We start from the raw sequence: 14,895 nt of genomic DNA on the forward strand, positions 1-14,895 counted from the left end.
GGAGCAGTTTTATTTTTCAACAATTACAATTCAACATTACTTATGCCATACTGTTATAGTAGTACTGTGTTTTCTTAGGAGTTGCATCATAATTGAAAAATACTACATACATATGGAAATTTGCTATACTCTGCTCTACTGGAAATAAAATATAAAGGTGAAGAAATTAATTTTTTCCCCAAAAAAGGCATAAACAAAGGCATTAACTTCCTTGATCATATAAACACTTGCACACATCTTTACAGCATTCCCCTGGAGATAGCTTTCACATGTGTAGGTGTAGATAGACCTACAGAGATTGTTACACCTGGTTCTGATACAGAGTTTGACCCCTCTGAATAAAGACAACTACTATCACCCAGACTGGCACTGCTCTAAGGCCATATCTTGACAGCATCCTGAATACTTCCACAGGCAATACAACTGAATCCCTTCAGAACAACGTGAGCACTGAGAAGCACTGAGCAGAAGTGTTTTAAGGGCTTGAAGAAAGAAGGAGTCTTTCAAAATAAATAAAAAGAAAAAGCAATGCTTTTTCCCAGTTCAGCTAAGGTTGCAGTCAGGCCACCAGTCTCATTAAAACCTTAGGAAGAGAATAATCTTTCTGCACACTCAGTATGCCAACACTGCTCCTCTGGGTTTCTGCATGCATTTGCAGAGGGGGAAGGAAGCTGGTAAATAAATTAAACCAGTTCAAATCTCTTTCGTTATGACACTGCAAGAATCCAGATCTTTGTATTCAAGAACACACAGGAACAAAGAGTATATGCATGATTCTTTCCCCTTTCCTTCCTATTCTCCTCCTATGTGAAAAAGAGCATCACCACCGATACTGAAGGGTGTGATACTTTTGCAGAGCTGTCCCTGTGGTAAGAAAAGGTAAAGTTCTTGGCCTCTGGCTACAGATTAATTCATGTATAATAAGTCTTTTTTTAAAAAAAAGATATTACAGGAAGAAGATATTACAGTGCTATCTTGTCTAGTCAGTGTTCTCAGCAAAGCAAATTCACCTGTTTTCTACAGAAACTTTCATGGTCTTTAGACTAACTGAGCAACCTGCCTTTAGGATGAAAATTTTATTCTTTTCCCTGAGATTTATCCAGTTCTGAACACCCTGACTACCTGAATCACCTGTCATTGGGATTTAGCTCTCCTTCAGAACAGCTCTAGACCCAAGACAGTGCTATGGAGAAAAAATTCTCACTGTGTTTATCCAGACACACAGATCCATGCATCCACAGATGCACACGCATACTGTAGCTATTGTCATGCCAGTCAGTGTGATCCCTGTCTGTTCTCTGCAGCGCACACATCCCAAACAGCCTTTAGCTCTCCTTGGAGCTGCGCTTATGCATGTGAAAATTCAGGGTGTCTCACGCAGAGGAAATTGTAAGTAGCCTTAAAAGCCATACATATACGATACTGCTCTGGGGCATCAATCTGAACTATTCAAGCATCTTGCTTTCCCAACATCAGCATGCACTTTCAGGCTTAAACCAAAGGCTTTTCTTAACATCTTTACCTAAGTGTGCCCAGTTTCTCAAGATTTTATCTTCTAATGAGTAACAGTTTACCTCTTCTTTAGGGTGAGTACCTGCTGGAAAAAAGCCTCTGCTGTTGAAGCTATACATTGAGTGAGCAGAGTACCCCAGTGAGGACTGAACATGCATTGCCATGCATAGAAGGGAAGCTGGCAGAGACCCAGGCTGAAAGAAGAGTGGAACAGAATCAGACTGATAGGTGATATCAAAACTGCTGTTATGCCCATTTATGTTCTTTCCCTCTCTGCTATTGCCACTTGAGTGGTCTGTCCATTGAGAAAATTCGGTACCCAGGAATTATATTAAATTTCTTGTTCTTCTGCTCTCCTGAAGTAAATTCCAGTAGCCTTTTTGAAACACTGTGGAAACTTATGGGAGGACAATGTTTCAGGTGTACACAGATGGCTTGCCTGCAATCTTATTTAAATATCAGCTTCACTGTCCCAAACATGAACACATCAGTAATGACAAAGGTAATACAGAGATGCAAACACATTAAGAGGCAACACACCATGAGGAGGCAGAGAAGCATCAGAACAGTGAATGAAAATCCACATTAAAACTAGCCAATTAGTGAAATGCCATCTGTTCATCCAAACTTCACTCAAAAGCAGGAAGTTTTCCTGTTTAATGGAATAATTAATTCTTCGGGGTCTGGAAAAATGAGTGATTAGTTGTACTTTCTTCCCCTCTATCTGGCCTTTTTTATTGGATGAATTATTATGTGATTATTTACCTTTAAAATGCCACTAGGACAGCCTCCCCCATGGTGCTCTAGTATTTTTGTCTGTAGCAGTGTTATATGAAATTTGGCAGGATCTATTCACTGGACATCAAGCACGCTTTTTTTTTTTTTTTTTTTAAATCCTGATGCCCTCCTTCAGTGCAGCTGTGTTAATCGCTTGTCACAGTTCATTTTGGTTTTGGACAGTTTTCCAACAAGGAAATCAGAGTGAACCAGGGGTGAGTTCCAAGCCAGGCTGGGTGGAGTAGAACCATTACAAGATGATATGTAATGCAGCTTCCAGTAGAAACATACTATTGCTTTGGGCTTTCTCGAAACTTGGCCCAGACTTGCTGAAAAATCTGTAAGTATGGCCTTAATTTTTGGTTTAGAATGAGCTGAAACTTAGCAAAACTTGCTGAGTTTTTCTTCCAAGACAAAAGTACAATTAGTTTTTGCTTCCAAACCTGGTGGAAAACAGAAAGAATTATTAAACCACTTCTTCCCTCTCCTTCTACCCTTTTTGCCTTTCTCCTAATGTCAAGACTTTCACAAACTTCAGCAATTTGGCTTCCATTGAAGTCTCACACTTTTAATACCATTTTCCACAGGCTGTGTGGATCATGCCAGCTAGGAGTACAGAGTACTTTTGAAAAACTGCTTGTGTAGCGTAAAAAAGAAAACATATGCAGGTTCTAAAACCTTGATTGTCCAGGTTCCCTGCTTGCAAGTTTTTTGATGAATAGAAGCTCTGTTGGCTAATTTATGCCATCTCAGTGAGAACAGTATTACCTTTACGTTCAATAGCAATATTGCCAATGAATTTGGACCATCACACTGAGCTCTTCACACTATGACAGTACAGCACACTAAGGCTAAATATTTGTCTTTTACACATAAGTTTTCTAGAAATATTTCTTTGATAAAACATCATGCTGTGTATCATGATTTGATAGACATAATGCACTAAATCAGTGCTTTAATGCTGGTTTTGCTGCAGAGAAAAAGAAAAGAGGATAGTCTTCAGAGTTTTGCAAGGAAAATGCAGTTATGCTTAGATTAAGGCAGTAGTTTAAATTCATGAGTTCCTATCTATGTGTTTATGTGGCTGTCACTGTTGGCGTAGCTGAGTGAAACCTCCAGATAACCCTAAATTTTTTCATACACAGCCTGAGGCAGTCCATGGTTTCAAGTGCCCCCAAAAACTTTAAAGCACTGAGGATTTCAGTGGTAAGCAGAGTCTGACCTCCTGCCTTAGACTTCTCCCTCAGCTGCCTTCTCCGTGAACAGTTTTGTGTGGTGCTGCTCCATGATCAAGATTTTCAGACACAGCAATAAAGTGTTATAGATGGAGTAATAACATTCACTGATGTAAGTAATACAGTATGTGTATTTGACAGCTACACAGTTATAAAGAAAAGTGAAAATTGATTCCTTTCATTGCATTCATTCTGCCTTTAATATGCCCTAACAAGAAGTTGCTGCTATACGAAGCAGAGGTTCCTGCTATACAGCCCTCACTCACTGACCTCTGCCAACCTGCTTGGCTCTGAGTGACTGCTGAACAACACGTGGGACCAGGAGTTAAAGACCAAGAAAATTTCAGCAGCTGGGAGTTCCCACATTGAATCTGCCTGGAAATAAACATGGTAACTGGATATAGGTATATCTTGGCTGAAGGGATGTAGGAGTGTTTCAGAATAAAGAAATGTTACTCACAATTTGCTGTTAACTCAGGCAAAGACACAGTCTCCATCCTGTTAAAGGCTTAATCCTTGCAGTGAGGAATGTGTGCAAAGATGTAAGCCAGTTGTTCATATAGGAAACAGTTACCAAATGAAGGGTGCAGCATTGCACAAGAGTGCAAGCTCTTGTCACGTCTCTAGTAAAACATTAAGCTGAAAAGATTTACAAGCAAATGTCCCTCTATCTCTGGTTCCTAAAAGTGTAGCTCCTTTTCTTCAGGCTTGCTCTCAGTCTAGCAACTTTCCTTGATCCCTGGAACTACAGGAGAATAGTCCCCTTGACATTCCTCTCAGGACTTGTCTAATCCCTGCCCCAGATGCAAGTTCCTTATGTCCCTTGGATTTCCCTTTCCTCTTGCATTCCCCCAAAACATGTCATTTGTTGTACTAAGCTACACATAAAGCTGTGCAGCTTTGAGTCCCAGTGCTGGCTGCCAACTTGAAGCCCAGAAGTTTCCCTAAGCTCAGCATGGCCAGAGGAAGCTCCCCTAGAGGGACCTCACTCTGGGCATCCAGGACAAAGCAACCACCCTAAAAAACCTTTTTTTGCCTCACCACAGCCTCCTAAGGGAAAGGTACAGGCAGTAAACAGCAGACAGGCAAAATCCAAGCCACATATTACATCCCCCAGCTAAAGGCAGGGTAGCAACAACACAGTGCTGGTACAAGGGCTTCTCAGTTCTCTGAAGATGGCATTCAGGAGAATGTCCATATGCCCTACTTCTCCCATAATTTGAAGTGTTTAAAGGCCACACTGGCAAAACGTTTCCCTCTGCTCCAACCTCATTTTGCAGCCTGGCTGCCTTCAGTTTTTTGTTCTCAAGCAATTGTCCTCATTAGGTGAGGTGTTCAAATGCTTCTCTTTTCTCAATTAATTTTAGCAGAACTATGCACATACTGTGCTTTAATGCTATTGTATGTCTGTGTAAAAGCATTTTCATCATGCATGATTCTGAAATAGTAACATGAAAAAAAAATCCCTATTATGGCAAGTGTAATCAATTTTTCAGACTTCCTAATGATGATGAGCAAACTCCAGAGCTGGGGAAACCTGGTCTTGCCAAGTTGTGTGCAGTGATTGGTAGCGAGGTAGGAAAGGAGCTTTCTGTGCCTTTGAGCCCCATCAAAATCTCTGACTGGAGCCAGGTGTAGAGGCAGCTCCCTGCGACTCACGTGTCTGCAGGTGACTCAGACCCCTCAGCAAAGCAATTGCCTTCAGGAATTCAAAACTTGTCAGGCACCCTTATGCAAACAAAATGATTCACTCATAGAATATTACTAGGCTTGACAGCGCTTTCCATGGAATCTTCAGGGTGTGATTTGCTATCATTTAGCAGATGGATGACGTTTCTATAACAATAGGATGGGAAAAAGGGTAACAATAGTGTGGAAATAGTTGGGTTCCTTTATTGGCTTGTTAGCCATTTTAATTTTAAAATGAATTTTCACTTAAAGTCATCTCAAAGGGCATTAACAGTGTTCATCTATTAGATACTGTCAGTAACATTTAGGATCTGATTGTGGGAAAGCCCTGAAGGATCATCAACATAAATTGTGAAAGGAGCCTGTTCTGCTCAGTTAATATCGGGAATATTCGAACTCTCCCAACGTTCATAGGTATTTCTGTTCCAAGTTCTATCTGAAACTGTTTCTACATATATAGGAATTTAGACATTCCATTTAGACATTTAGACATTCCATTAGTTACGACTACTGTCAGGCACCAGGTCCCAAGACATATTGTCCTGGTTTCAGCTGGGATAGAGTTAATTTTCGTCTTTGTAGCCAGTATGGGGCTGTGTTTTGGGTTTAGGATGAGAACAATGTCGATGATACACTGATGCTTTGGTTCTTGCTAAGTAGTGCTAAGCTGTTGCTAAATAGGTGCTAAGTGGCGCTCACACTGGTCAAGGACTTTTCAGCTTCCCCTGCTCTGCCGGGTGCACAAGAAGCTGGGAGGGGGCACAGCAGGGGGGTGGGGGGGTGCTGACCCAGACTGGCCAAAGGGCTATTCCATACCATATGACGTCATGCTCAGTATATAAGCTGGGGGAAGGAGAGGGAGAGGGACATTGGGTATGATGGCGTTTGTCTTCCCAAGTAACCGTTATGCGCGATGGAGCCCTGCTTTCCTGGAGATGGCTGAACACCTGCCTGCTGATGGGAAGTAGTGAATGAATTCCTTGTTTTGCTTTGTTTGCGTGCACGGTTTTTGCTTTGCCTATTTAACTCTTCTAATTTATTTTACTTCAATTATTAAACTGTTCTTATCTCAACCCATGAGTTTTCTCCCTTTTACCCTTCTGATTCTCTCCCCCATCTCACTGGTGGGGAGTGAGCAAGCGTCTGTGTGGTGCTTAGTTGCTGGCCGGGGTTAAACCACGACGCATATATTCTTCTAGCTGTTTCTATACCGAGTTTTAAAGTTTCAGTTAGACTGACAACTAATCAAAACTTCATATAGGATGTTGTTAACGAGAAATATTGTAATGTGTAATCTGAGTGGGGATTTATTTTTTTGCTTGCCATAAAAATGTTACCTTCCTGTTTTTATGGAAAAGGAAACTTACCCCATGTCACAAACACAAAGGCTACTCCTGCGTTGCCTTCCCATCCTGGTACCACCCCCTTCTGTAGTTCCCACAAACCCTTAGTAATACCAGTAATTTAAAGCTGATGACCTCTCGATTGAATTAACCTGAGCCACATTTTGTTCCTTTCCATTCATACAGGAAAAAGCTCCAGAATAGATGACACTTTTAGTCCAAGCTAGCATGCATGGCTGAGCATTAGTGATGGAGACGCCAAAAATAAAGGAGAGAAATGAGAGAGGTGGCATCTTAATGAAGAGCAAGTTTCCTCATAGTCCCACCAAATAGTGGGTTAGCTTTCTGACATTTAAAAATCTGTCTTCAGGTAGTCTGCATGAGGCAGAGCCACTGGTGGCTCCCAGGGCCCAATGTCTCTTGATCACTGTGAGTGAGAAGACCTGCACTGGCAGGAGACCCTTTACCTGTGCTCTCAATAGCAGCAGAATAGCTGCCTCAATATCAAGGTTGTTTTCAAAGAGCAAATTGGCTTCCAGGTGCAGATATATTTGCTTGCCTGTTAAATTCTAGGTACTGTGGCATTTCTACAGACAGCAGCTTTATGATACTTGAGGGAGTACAGAGAGGATGCTGAGCACATACATCACTCAGAGCACTGAAGGTTAACCCCAGAAGGTGGGTAGAGAAGTATCACTTTGCAAACCATTAAATTGCTTTGACATTGTTGGATTTGTTTCACTTACATATGGTGTTTCATTCAAGCCAAGATGACCATTTGATCAGGTAAAAATCTAGGAGAATAGTTTTGAGCTTTCTCATCACTGAAGAAACTTAATGTGACAGCCCAGATCCTAGAAAGATCTCACAAGCAAATCAGGAGTAGCAACAACCATTGATAAAAGTAAGAGCTGCAGCAGTGCAAACCAACTTGAAGTTGAATGAAACAAACAAACAAAAAAATTGACTGGATATGTTTTACAGTATCATTCACTTCAGAGCTAAATTCTACTCTTTTGAGATCTTGACGTTTATGGAATCAATACATACCAAGAGGTTGGGAAGTAGCTATGTAGATGGCTCAGTACATCTTCCTCTCAAGTACTGGTTTAGCTCACTAAACCTAGAAAAGTTCCTTCTCTCAGAGCACTTAGCTCTTCTAAAACTGCTTGTGTTAAAATTTGCTATAAATTTCAAGTCATAAAGGTTTTTGTGTCTAAAGTCAGTTTACTGTATGAAACCAGAGGCTGCAGAAGAGCTTGTTGTGCAGCAGAATGATACTAACATTTTAATAATAGCTCTTTGAGTAGTGATGCAAGATAAATTGTGTCCCAAGTCCAGTTTAAGAGACTTTATTTCAGTGGCAAGGTCATCTGTTGTATACCGCTGCCATGAAAAGTTCTTGAAGGAAGAGCTATTACTCCTTTCTGATGACATTAGAAGTCAAGTTCTTAATTTTCTAGAAAGAATGAAGCATAGTCTATTAAAGACACTGAAGGTGTCACTGGAAATTCTTTGTCCACTGGAATTTCATGGCAGCTTTTTCCCTCCATCTATTTAACATGCCTGGGTTCTTTCTTTCATAGATAATTTTATCACTGATGATTGCTGTTAGCATCTGGCCTTTGGATTAATTGAAACTAAAAGGGGTAGCAAGTAGTTAATTTCTTCTTATATCGATAGTTGCAATATCAGTATTTTAATTAACAAGTAAGCAAAACAGTCCTCAAGCCTGTCAAGATTTGTACCAATGCTGATAGGAGGGGATGCATGCCAGTAGGCTTTTTCTGCAGACAGAAGCAGCTATGAGAGTGTTAGTAGTGAAAGGGGTTCTGGGTCTCTTGTCTGCACTAATGATCCTGCTGGCCAACACCAGGGACTGTGCCTGGACTACTGACAGGTCAGTCGAGACAAACAACAGAATGTCTTTTCCATCTTTATCCATTGGAAACAGGCTTTTGGGAATTGTGGTGCATACCTGTTCCCAGGTTAAAGAGTGAGTGGAAGGCAAGCAGTTCAGGAATTAGTATACTCTAGACTTAATTGAGGAGAAATTACATTTTCTTCTTTATTTTCCTTTAATTAAACAAATTATTAAAATTGTACATTTTTAATTGTCATTGTGGGAACAGGAATATGCCATTTCACTGCAAGTAATTTTTGTATTACTCTAAATGCATCAACTTTGTGGGATCTACTAGAAAAAATTAATTTCCTGGAAGAGATAATGCTACATAGATACAACTTATCTAAGCTAGGATAGGAAATAATTAATCTGCAACAGGATCAGAAGTCTACTTACATTTCTTTGGAATTTTTTATCCAGTATGACCATGAGCTGCCTAGGCCAATTCTGTGTTGAAGAGTACATAATATTTCTAAAGTTATTTGTGACCAGAGTATGTATTGTAAAGAGATTAATACTAACAATGTAACTCCATTTATTTCAGGCACTGTTGAATCAACCATTAGTAATGTAACAAAATAGTGGTGAGATGTAAATAAGAGAGGAGGGAACTTCCCACTCTTGTGAGACACCAAGGTTTTCAGTAGCCCTGGATACAACTTGCTATTAGTATAAAGGAGTGTTTGTACCAGGTGAGATCTGAGAGTGTTGTGATGCCTGCAGTGTGTTCAAGTCAGGAAGCCTTAATGAGTGATAATAGAAAGAAAGGCAACTTACAGAGGAGACATTTTTATTTCTCTAGAAAGGCTCAATATGCAATAATGGAAAGAATAGATACATAAAGCAGAGTACGGTACAATACAATTAGAGTAGAAGACTATGGCTATCCCAAAGTAGCTAAAATCAGCTTCTCAATGTCACACTCATTTTGTCCACGTAGAATCCTAAAATAACCATTTTCTCCCCAAGATTTTCCCCAGGAATTTGCAGCAATCTAAAGAAAAACAAAGAGGAAAAAATATTAATTTTAATTTTAAAGTAATATTTAGAAATGCAAGGTGTAAAATGCAAAATTAATCCTTTGTGTTAGTTTCCTTTTTAAGAAACAGAGTTTCTCAGATTTGGTGCACTGAGAATCAGAATGCATCTTTTTCTGATTTCTAATCATTTGTTCCTTTTCGTTTTCATCAAAAATTCAGTTCCAAAACCAAGGTTAATAAAAACAGAATACTATTTCTACGTGACAGTTTGATAAATTGAAGCAGAAACCATTAGATAATTCAACTGCTGGCTGGAGAAAGTGCTCATTGAAACAACAATGGTCAAAATTCCAATTACAACTAATCTGTTAAAGAGAGACCCAAGATACGAAAGAGCTGACTTCTAATAAAAAAGGTTTAATTCAAGTAGCTATTGACATATTGAGCAATTTAGTTTCTAATGAAGTCAGTAGAAGTTTTGCCCTGGATGTTAGTGAAACTATGTACCATAAGCCCTGCCATCAGCTATGTAAACTCCAAATTACCTTCTGCTGAACACAGGAATAATGAGATGAGCTGTTAATCACAATCAAAGTGATAAAGTCTGACTTACTCTAAATGGCTGAAAGCCAATGCTTAATTTTTTTTCTGATAGGTGGATAGCATTTGCCAATGTTGTTTAAATAGATAGCTTGACTTTTCCAAATGTTTTAACAAATAATATTGATTACTTTTATTGAGTCTCATTTACAGGCATCAAAAACAACTGAGTTTTCATGGGAAATTTGAATAACATTTGAGAATTTGTGTAGGAGTTAAGACAGTGTAGGAAAAAACACAGATATATGTGGGAGATCAGATGAAATAGGCTTTGAAATTGAGGTAGATGATGCTATATAGTTCTAGGGTCAGCATGATAAAAGTTGCCAGAAAGGGAATAGAATTATGCAGGAGACTTTAAGGTGAAGGAAAAAAATAGACACAGAGAGATTAATTGAAAGGAAATAAGATTTTTTTAGATAATCTGTGTTGCAGAGATTTTTTTCCTCTGCCTCAAAACACAATGCTAAGGATTCACTTACCCAGAACTTCTGTTTCTGTCCATTTTTGTCAGCTAACGTGCCCCACCTGTTACAAGAGATGGTACTAGTGAGACCTTTGATGCATATATTCACATTTTGTAACTTTAAACAAGCAACTAGAAAAGAAAAGCTTGTCTTAGTTAGTTGTCCTAATATCAGTGTCAGAACAAAACATGACTGATACACGTCTCCATGTTTAAATAACAAACTCTGCTGCTGCTGAAAATAGGGATAAGCATCTTGCTAGCCTTAAGGCAAATTGCCACTAGGGACTACAAAAACTTAACGCAAGTGTAGTTTTAGTTTGTCATTGCAAAAACCTGTTTTCATTGACAGAACCTCTCCTCTGGACAGCTTGCTGGCTAAACTGAACTGAACTCTGTAGGAGTATTTAAATGAATGTGAACACATTTCTTCAATTCAGCTGAAGATCCCTAGGAACATTTTTGTTAAAGATCTCATCCAACATCTTTATAAAAATAGCTGGTGAGTTGGGACTGAAAATGTTCCCAGCTTTTCTCAGCCCAAATTAAATTGCTGACAACCTAATCTGTTTTACTGCACAGTGTGGGGGATGACCTGTAAACTTACTTGATGTTTCTTCGACAACTTTGAGGACATGCTAAATGTTGTGGCAATATTCATGAAACCACACAAGAGATTGCCCCACCTGCCAGGTGATAGGACTTTCATAACTGTGTAGTTGTAGCTGAACTGTACAGTGCTCTGAGTTGTTAAGCCTCACTTTGTATATATACGGGACAGAAGTTGCAAGGCCATCATCTGGATGTAGTTCAATGAGCAAAAGCTGCACTGCACACCTTAGGTAGTGGGTATATATGGTATGTCTATTGATTGCTTAGAGAATTCTGTCTTGTTTTGCATTTATACAATGAATGCTTGTCTATTTACTGTTCACAGGTCATAGAATCATAGAATAGTTTGGGATGGAAGGGACCTTTAAAGGTCATCTAGTCCAACCCCCCTGCAATGGGCAGGGACATCTTCAACTAGATCAGGTTGCTCAGAGCCCCATCCAGCCTGGCCTTGAATGTTTCCAGGGATGGGGCATCTACCACCTCTCTGGGGCAACCTGTTCCTGTGTTTTACCACCCTCATTGTAAAAAATTTCTTACATGAAAAAATTTCTTTCATGATGTTTGGGTGCCTATAAAAGGGCACAAATAAACAGAAAACCAAAGACGTGAACTTTTATAGATTTTTCCACAGTATAAAGTTAATCCTAGAATATACCGAATGCCACTGACAGGGTGTTTCTTGGTGTATATCCCATCAATGCCACATGTTTGAGCTGTATTTGCAGTGCTCCATTCACTTTGAAAGGCAAGCGGCAAAAATATGATGAGAAATCCCACACTGTGAATGGGGAAATTAGGACTTTTGTGTCATCTTTCTAAAAAAATCTGAACAGCCACGGTGGCATCAGCTCTCCTCAGTTAACAGTGAACCCCAATGTAGAATATCTGCACTTCCAGCCAAAGGAAAAAAAAAAAGCAAGACAAATTGGTGACTAGCAGAGAGGTGAAGTCTGGATTACAGTTGCAAGCACAAATTGTAGCTACTGCTCATTAAATGCAAGGAATCATAAAAACAATGTTGGTCATAATGACCATTGAAAGTAATTGTTATTTTTTAAAAATGCGTCGTGATGCTTTTTCTTTGAATTACCATGTGAGAGTTCAGGGATTATTGATAATCTTTGCCATTTCTTTGCCAAACATATTTCAGATATTGTCTGTCGTGATCACAAATTTAAAAGAAAAGATATAATAGGCTGTCTGATTTCATATCAGATTCAGATTTACTTCTTTTCTTGTGACCATTTTACTAAAAAAAATTACATGAGCTGCAGCCTGAAAGTCCAATATTTACATCAGTCTTAATGACAGAGGAAAATTGTTTTGAATTTATATTCAGGTACTCCTGCATTCAGTACTACACGTTATCTCTCCCACTTGTTTGAGCAGGATAGCAGGATGATGACCAGTTCCTACAGACTCACATTTCTGCGATTAAATATTTTTCTAACATTTGTTATTTTCTAAAAAAAAAAAAAGTCAACCTCTAGTTTCATACACTGATAGGAATTTATTGATTCTCAGAATTGTTTCTAAAAGGAAGAAAACTTAGAAACCAAAATGGAAAAAGATCCTTTTTTATTCTTTACTATAACATAGCCATGAATTTAATTTCCTAGATTTTGTTCCATCATAGTCAAATACCAACAGAGGCACTTGACGTATGCATTTTATCTTACAGTTTAGAAAGAAGAGCTGCTTGCTCAGTAATCCATGCCCATGGGCTTTCATCCAAATACTCTACATTAAAATACATTAAATTAAAGTATACAAGAGTGCAGCCAGTAGGTAAAGAGAAGTGACTAATCCCTTTTATTTAGAACCTGCCTTTCTGCGCCCGGAGCACTGTGACCAGTTTTGGGCTTCCCCATACAGGAAAGACATTAACAGGATGGAACAAGACCAGCAGGAGTCCACTGAGATGTTTGGGATCTGGAGCACATGATGTACAAGGAGAGGCTGAGGGAGCAGCCTTTGTTCAGCCCTCAGGAGAGGTGGATCAGGGGAGATCTATTTCATAGAATCATAGAATACCAGGTTGGAAGGGACCTCGAGGATCATCTGGTCCAACCTTTCTAGCACAATCTAGATGAGATGGCCCAGCACCATGTCCAGCTGAGTCTTAAACATGTTCAGTGCAGCGGAGTCAACCACTTTCCTGGGGAGATTATTCCAATGGTTGACTGTTCTCACTGTGAAAAATTTACCTCTCATGTCCAGTTGGAATCTCCGTGGGAGTAACTTGTACCCGTTACCCCTTGTCCTCATCATGTGACTCCTTGTAAAAAGGGAGTCTCCATCTTCTTTGTAGCTCCCCTTTAAGTACTGGTACATGGTGATGAGATCACCTCGAAGCCTCATTTTCTCAAGGCTGAACAAACCCAGTTGTCTCAGCCTAGCCTCATAGGGCAGGCTTCCCAGACCCTTGATCATCTTGGTGGCCCTTCTCTGGACCCCCTCCAGCCTGTCCACATCTTTTTTTGTATAACGGGGACCAGAACTGCACACAGTATGCCAGGTGTGGCCTGACAAGCGCTGAGTAGAGAGGGATAACGACTTCTTTATCTCTGCTGGTGATGCCCTTTTTGATGCAATCCAGCATCCTATTGGCCTTCTTGGCTGCAGCAGCACACTGTTCACTCATATTGAGCTTCCTGTCCACCAGGATCCCCAGGTCCCTTTCCACGGAGCTGCTCTCTAGCCAGGTGGATCCCAGTCTGAGCTGCACTCCTGGATTATGTTTTCCCAGGTGCAAGACTTTACACTTGTCTTTGTTAAACTTCATAAGGTTCTTGTTAGCCCACTCTTCCAGCCTATCCAGATCTTCCTGCAGAGTGGCTCTCCCTTCCAGGGTGTCTGCTTCCCCACTCAATTTGGTGTCATCTGCAAACTTCATCAGGCTACACTTGATCCTGTTATTCAGATCACTTATGAAGATATTGAATAGCATTGGGCCCAATAGCGATCCCTGGGGGACCCCACTAGTGATGGGTTGCCAGTTTGAAAAAGACCTATTTACCACCACCCTTTGGGTGCAGCCTGCCAGCCAATTCCTCACCCACTGCACAGACCACTTGTCCAGGCCATAACGCATTAATTTCTCCAGGAGGAGGCTGTGGAGAACTGTATCGAAAGCCTTGGCGAAGTCCAAGTAGACAACGTCGACCGCTCACCCCATGTCAACCGAGCAGGTCACTTTATCATAGAAGGCCACCAGATTTGTCAGGCACGATCTACCTTTGGTGAAGCCATGTTGGCTTTTCCCAATCACGTGCTTCATTTGACTTGTGATGGCCCCCAGGAGGATCCATTCCATGACTTTTCCGGGAATTGAAGTAAGACTGATGGGCCTATAATTACCCAGATCCTCCCTTGAGCCCTTCTTGTAGATAGGGGTAACATTTGCCTTCCTCCAGTCCTCTGGGACATCCCCTGATCTCCATGACTTCTCGAAGGTTATAGAGAGTGTCCCCGCAATGACATCAGCCAGCTCTCTCAACGCCCTCGGGTGGATGGCATCAGGGCCCATCAATTTGTAGGGGCTAAGCTCCTGTAATAATTCACATACTAAATCCTTCTTCACTGATGGTGGGCCTATGTTTGGATCCTCCTGGATTTTTGTTCCCAATGCCTGGGATCCAACAGTGCTGGTAAAGACAGAGGTGAAGAAAGTGTTGAAAACCTCTGCCTTTTCAGCATTGTTGGTGATTGATTCACCTGTACTGTTTAACAGTGGGCCTATGTTTTCCTTCTGTTTCTGCTTGCAACTTAC

The 14,895-nt window shown here is 40.4% G+C and overlaps 1 protein-coding gene across 1 annotated transcript in view; it reads right to left on the minus strand.

Moving 5' to 3' along the window:
* Positions 1–8,978: 8,978 nt before the first annotated feature.
* The window catches only part of TINAG (tubulointerstitial nephritis antigen), a 49,919-nt gene continuing 44,002 nt past the window's right edge, over positions 8,979–14,895 (minus strand). The window contains exons 10-11 of the mRNA XM_087776084.1: positions 10,525–10,570; positions 8,979–9,456 (exon numbers count right to left, since the gene is read on the minus strand). Of these exons, the coding sequence (XP_087632210.1) occupies positions 9,346–9,456; positions 10,525–10,570 (157 nt within the window). The 3' untranslated portion in view covers positions 8,979–9,345. The remainder of the gene's footprint in view (positions 9,457–10,524; positions 10,571–14,895) is intronic.

Source organism: Nipponia nippon, unplaced genomic scaffold, assembly GCF_047370975.1.
Source record: "Nipponia nippon isolate SJK-2023a ecotype South Korea unplaced genomic scaffold, ASM4737097v1 scaffold_4, whole genome shotgun sequence".
NCBI classification, from domain to species: Eukaryota; Metazoa; Chordata; class Aves; order Pelecaniformes; family Threskiornithidae; genus Nipponia; species Nipponia nippon.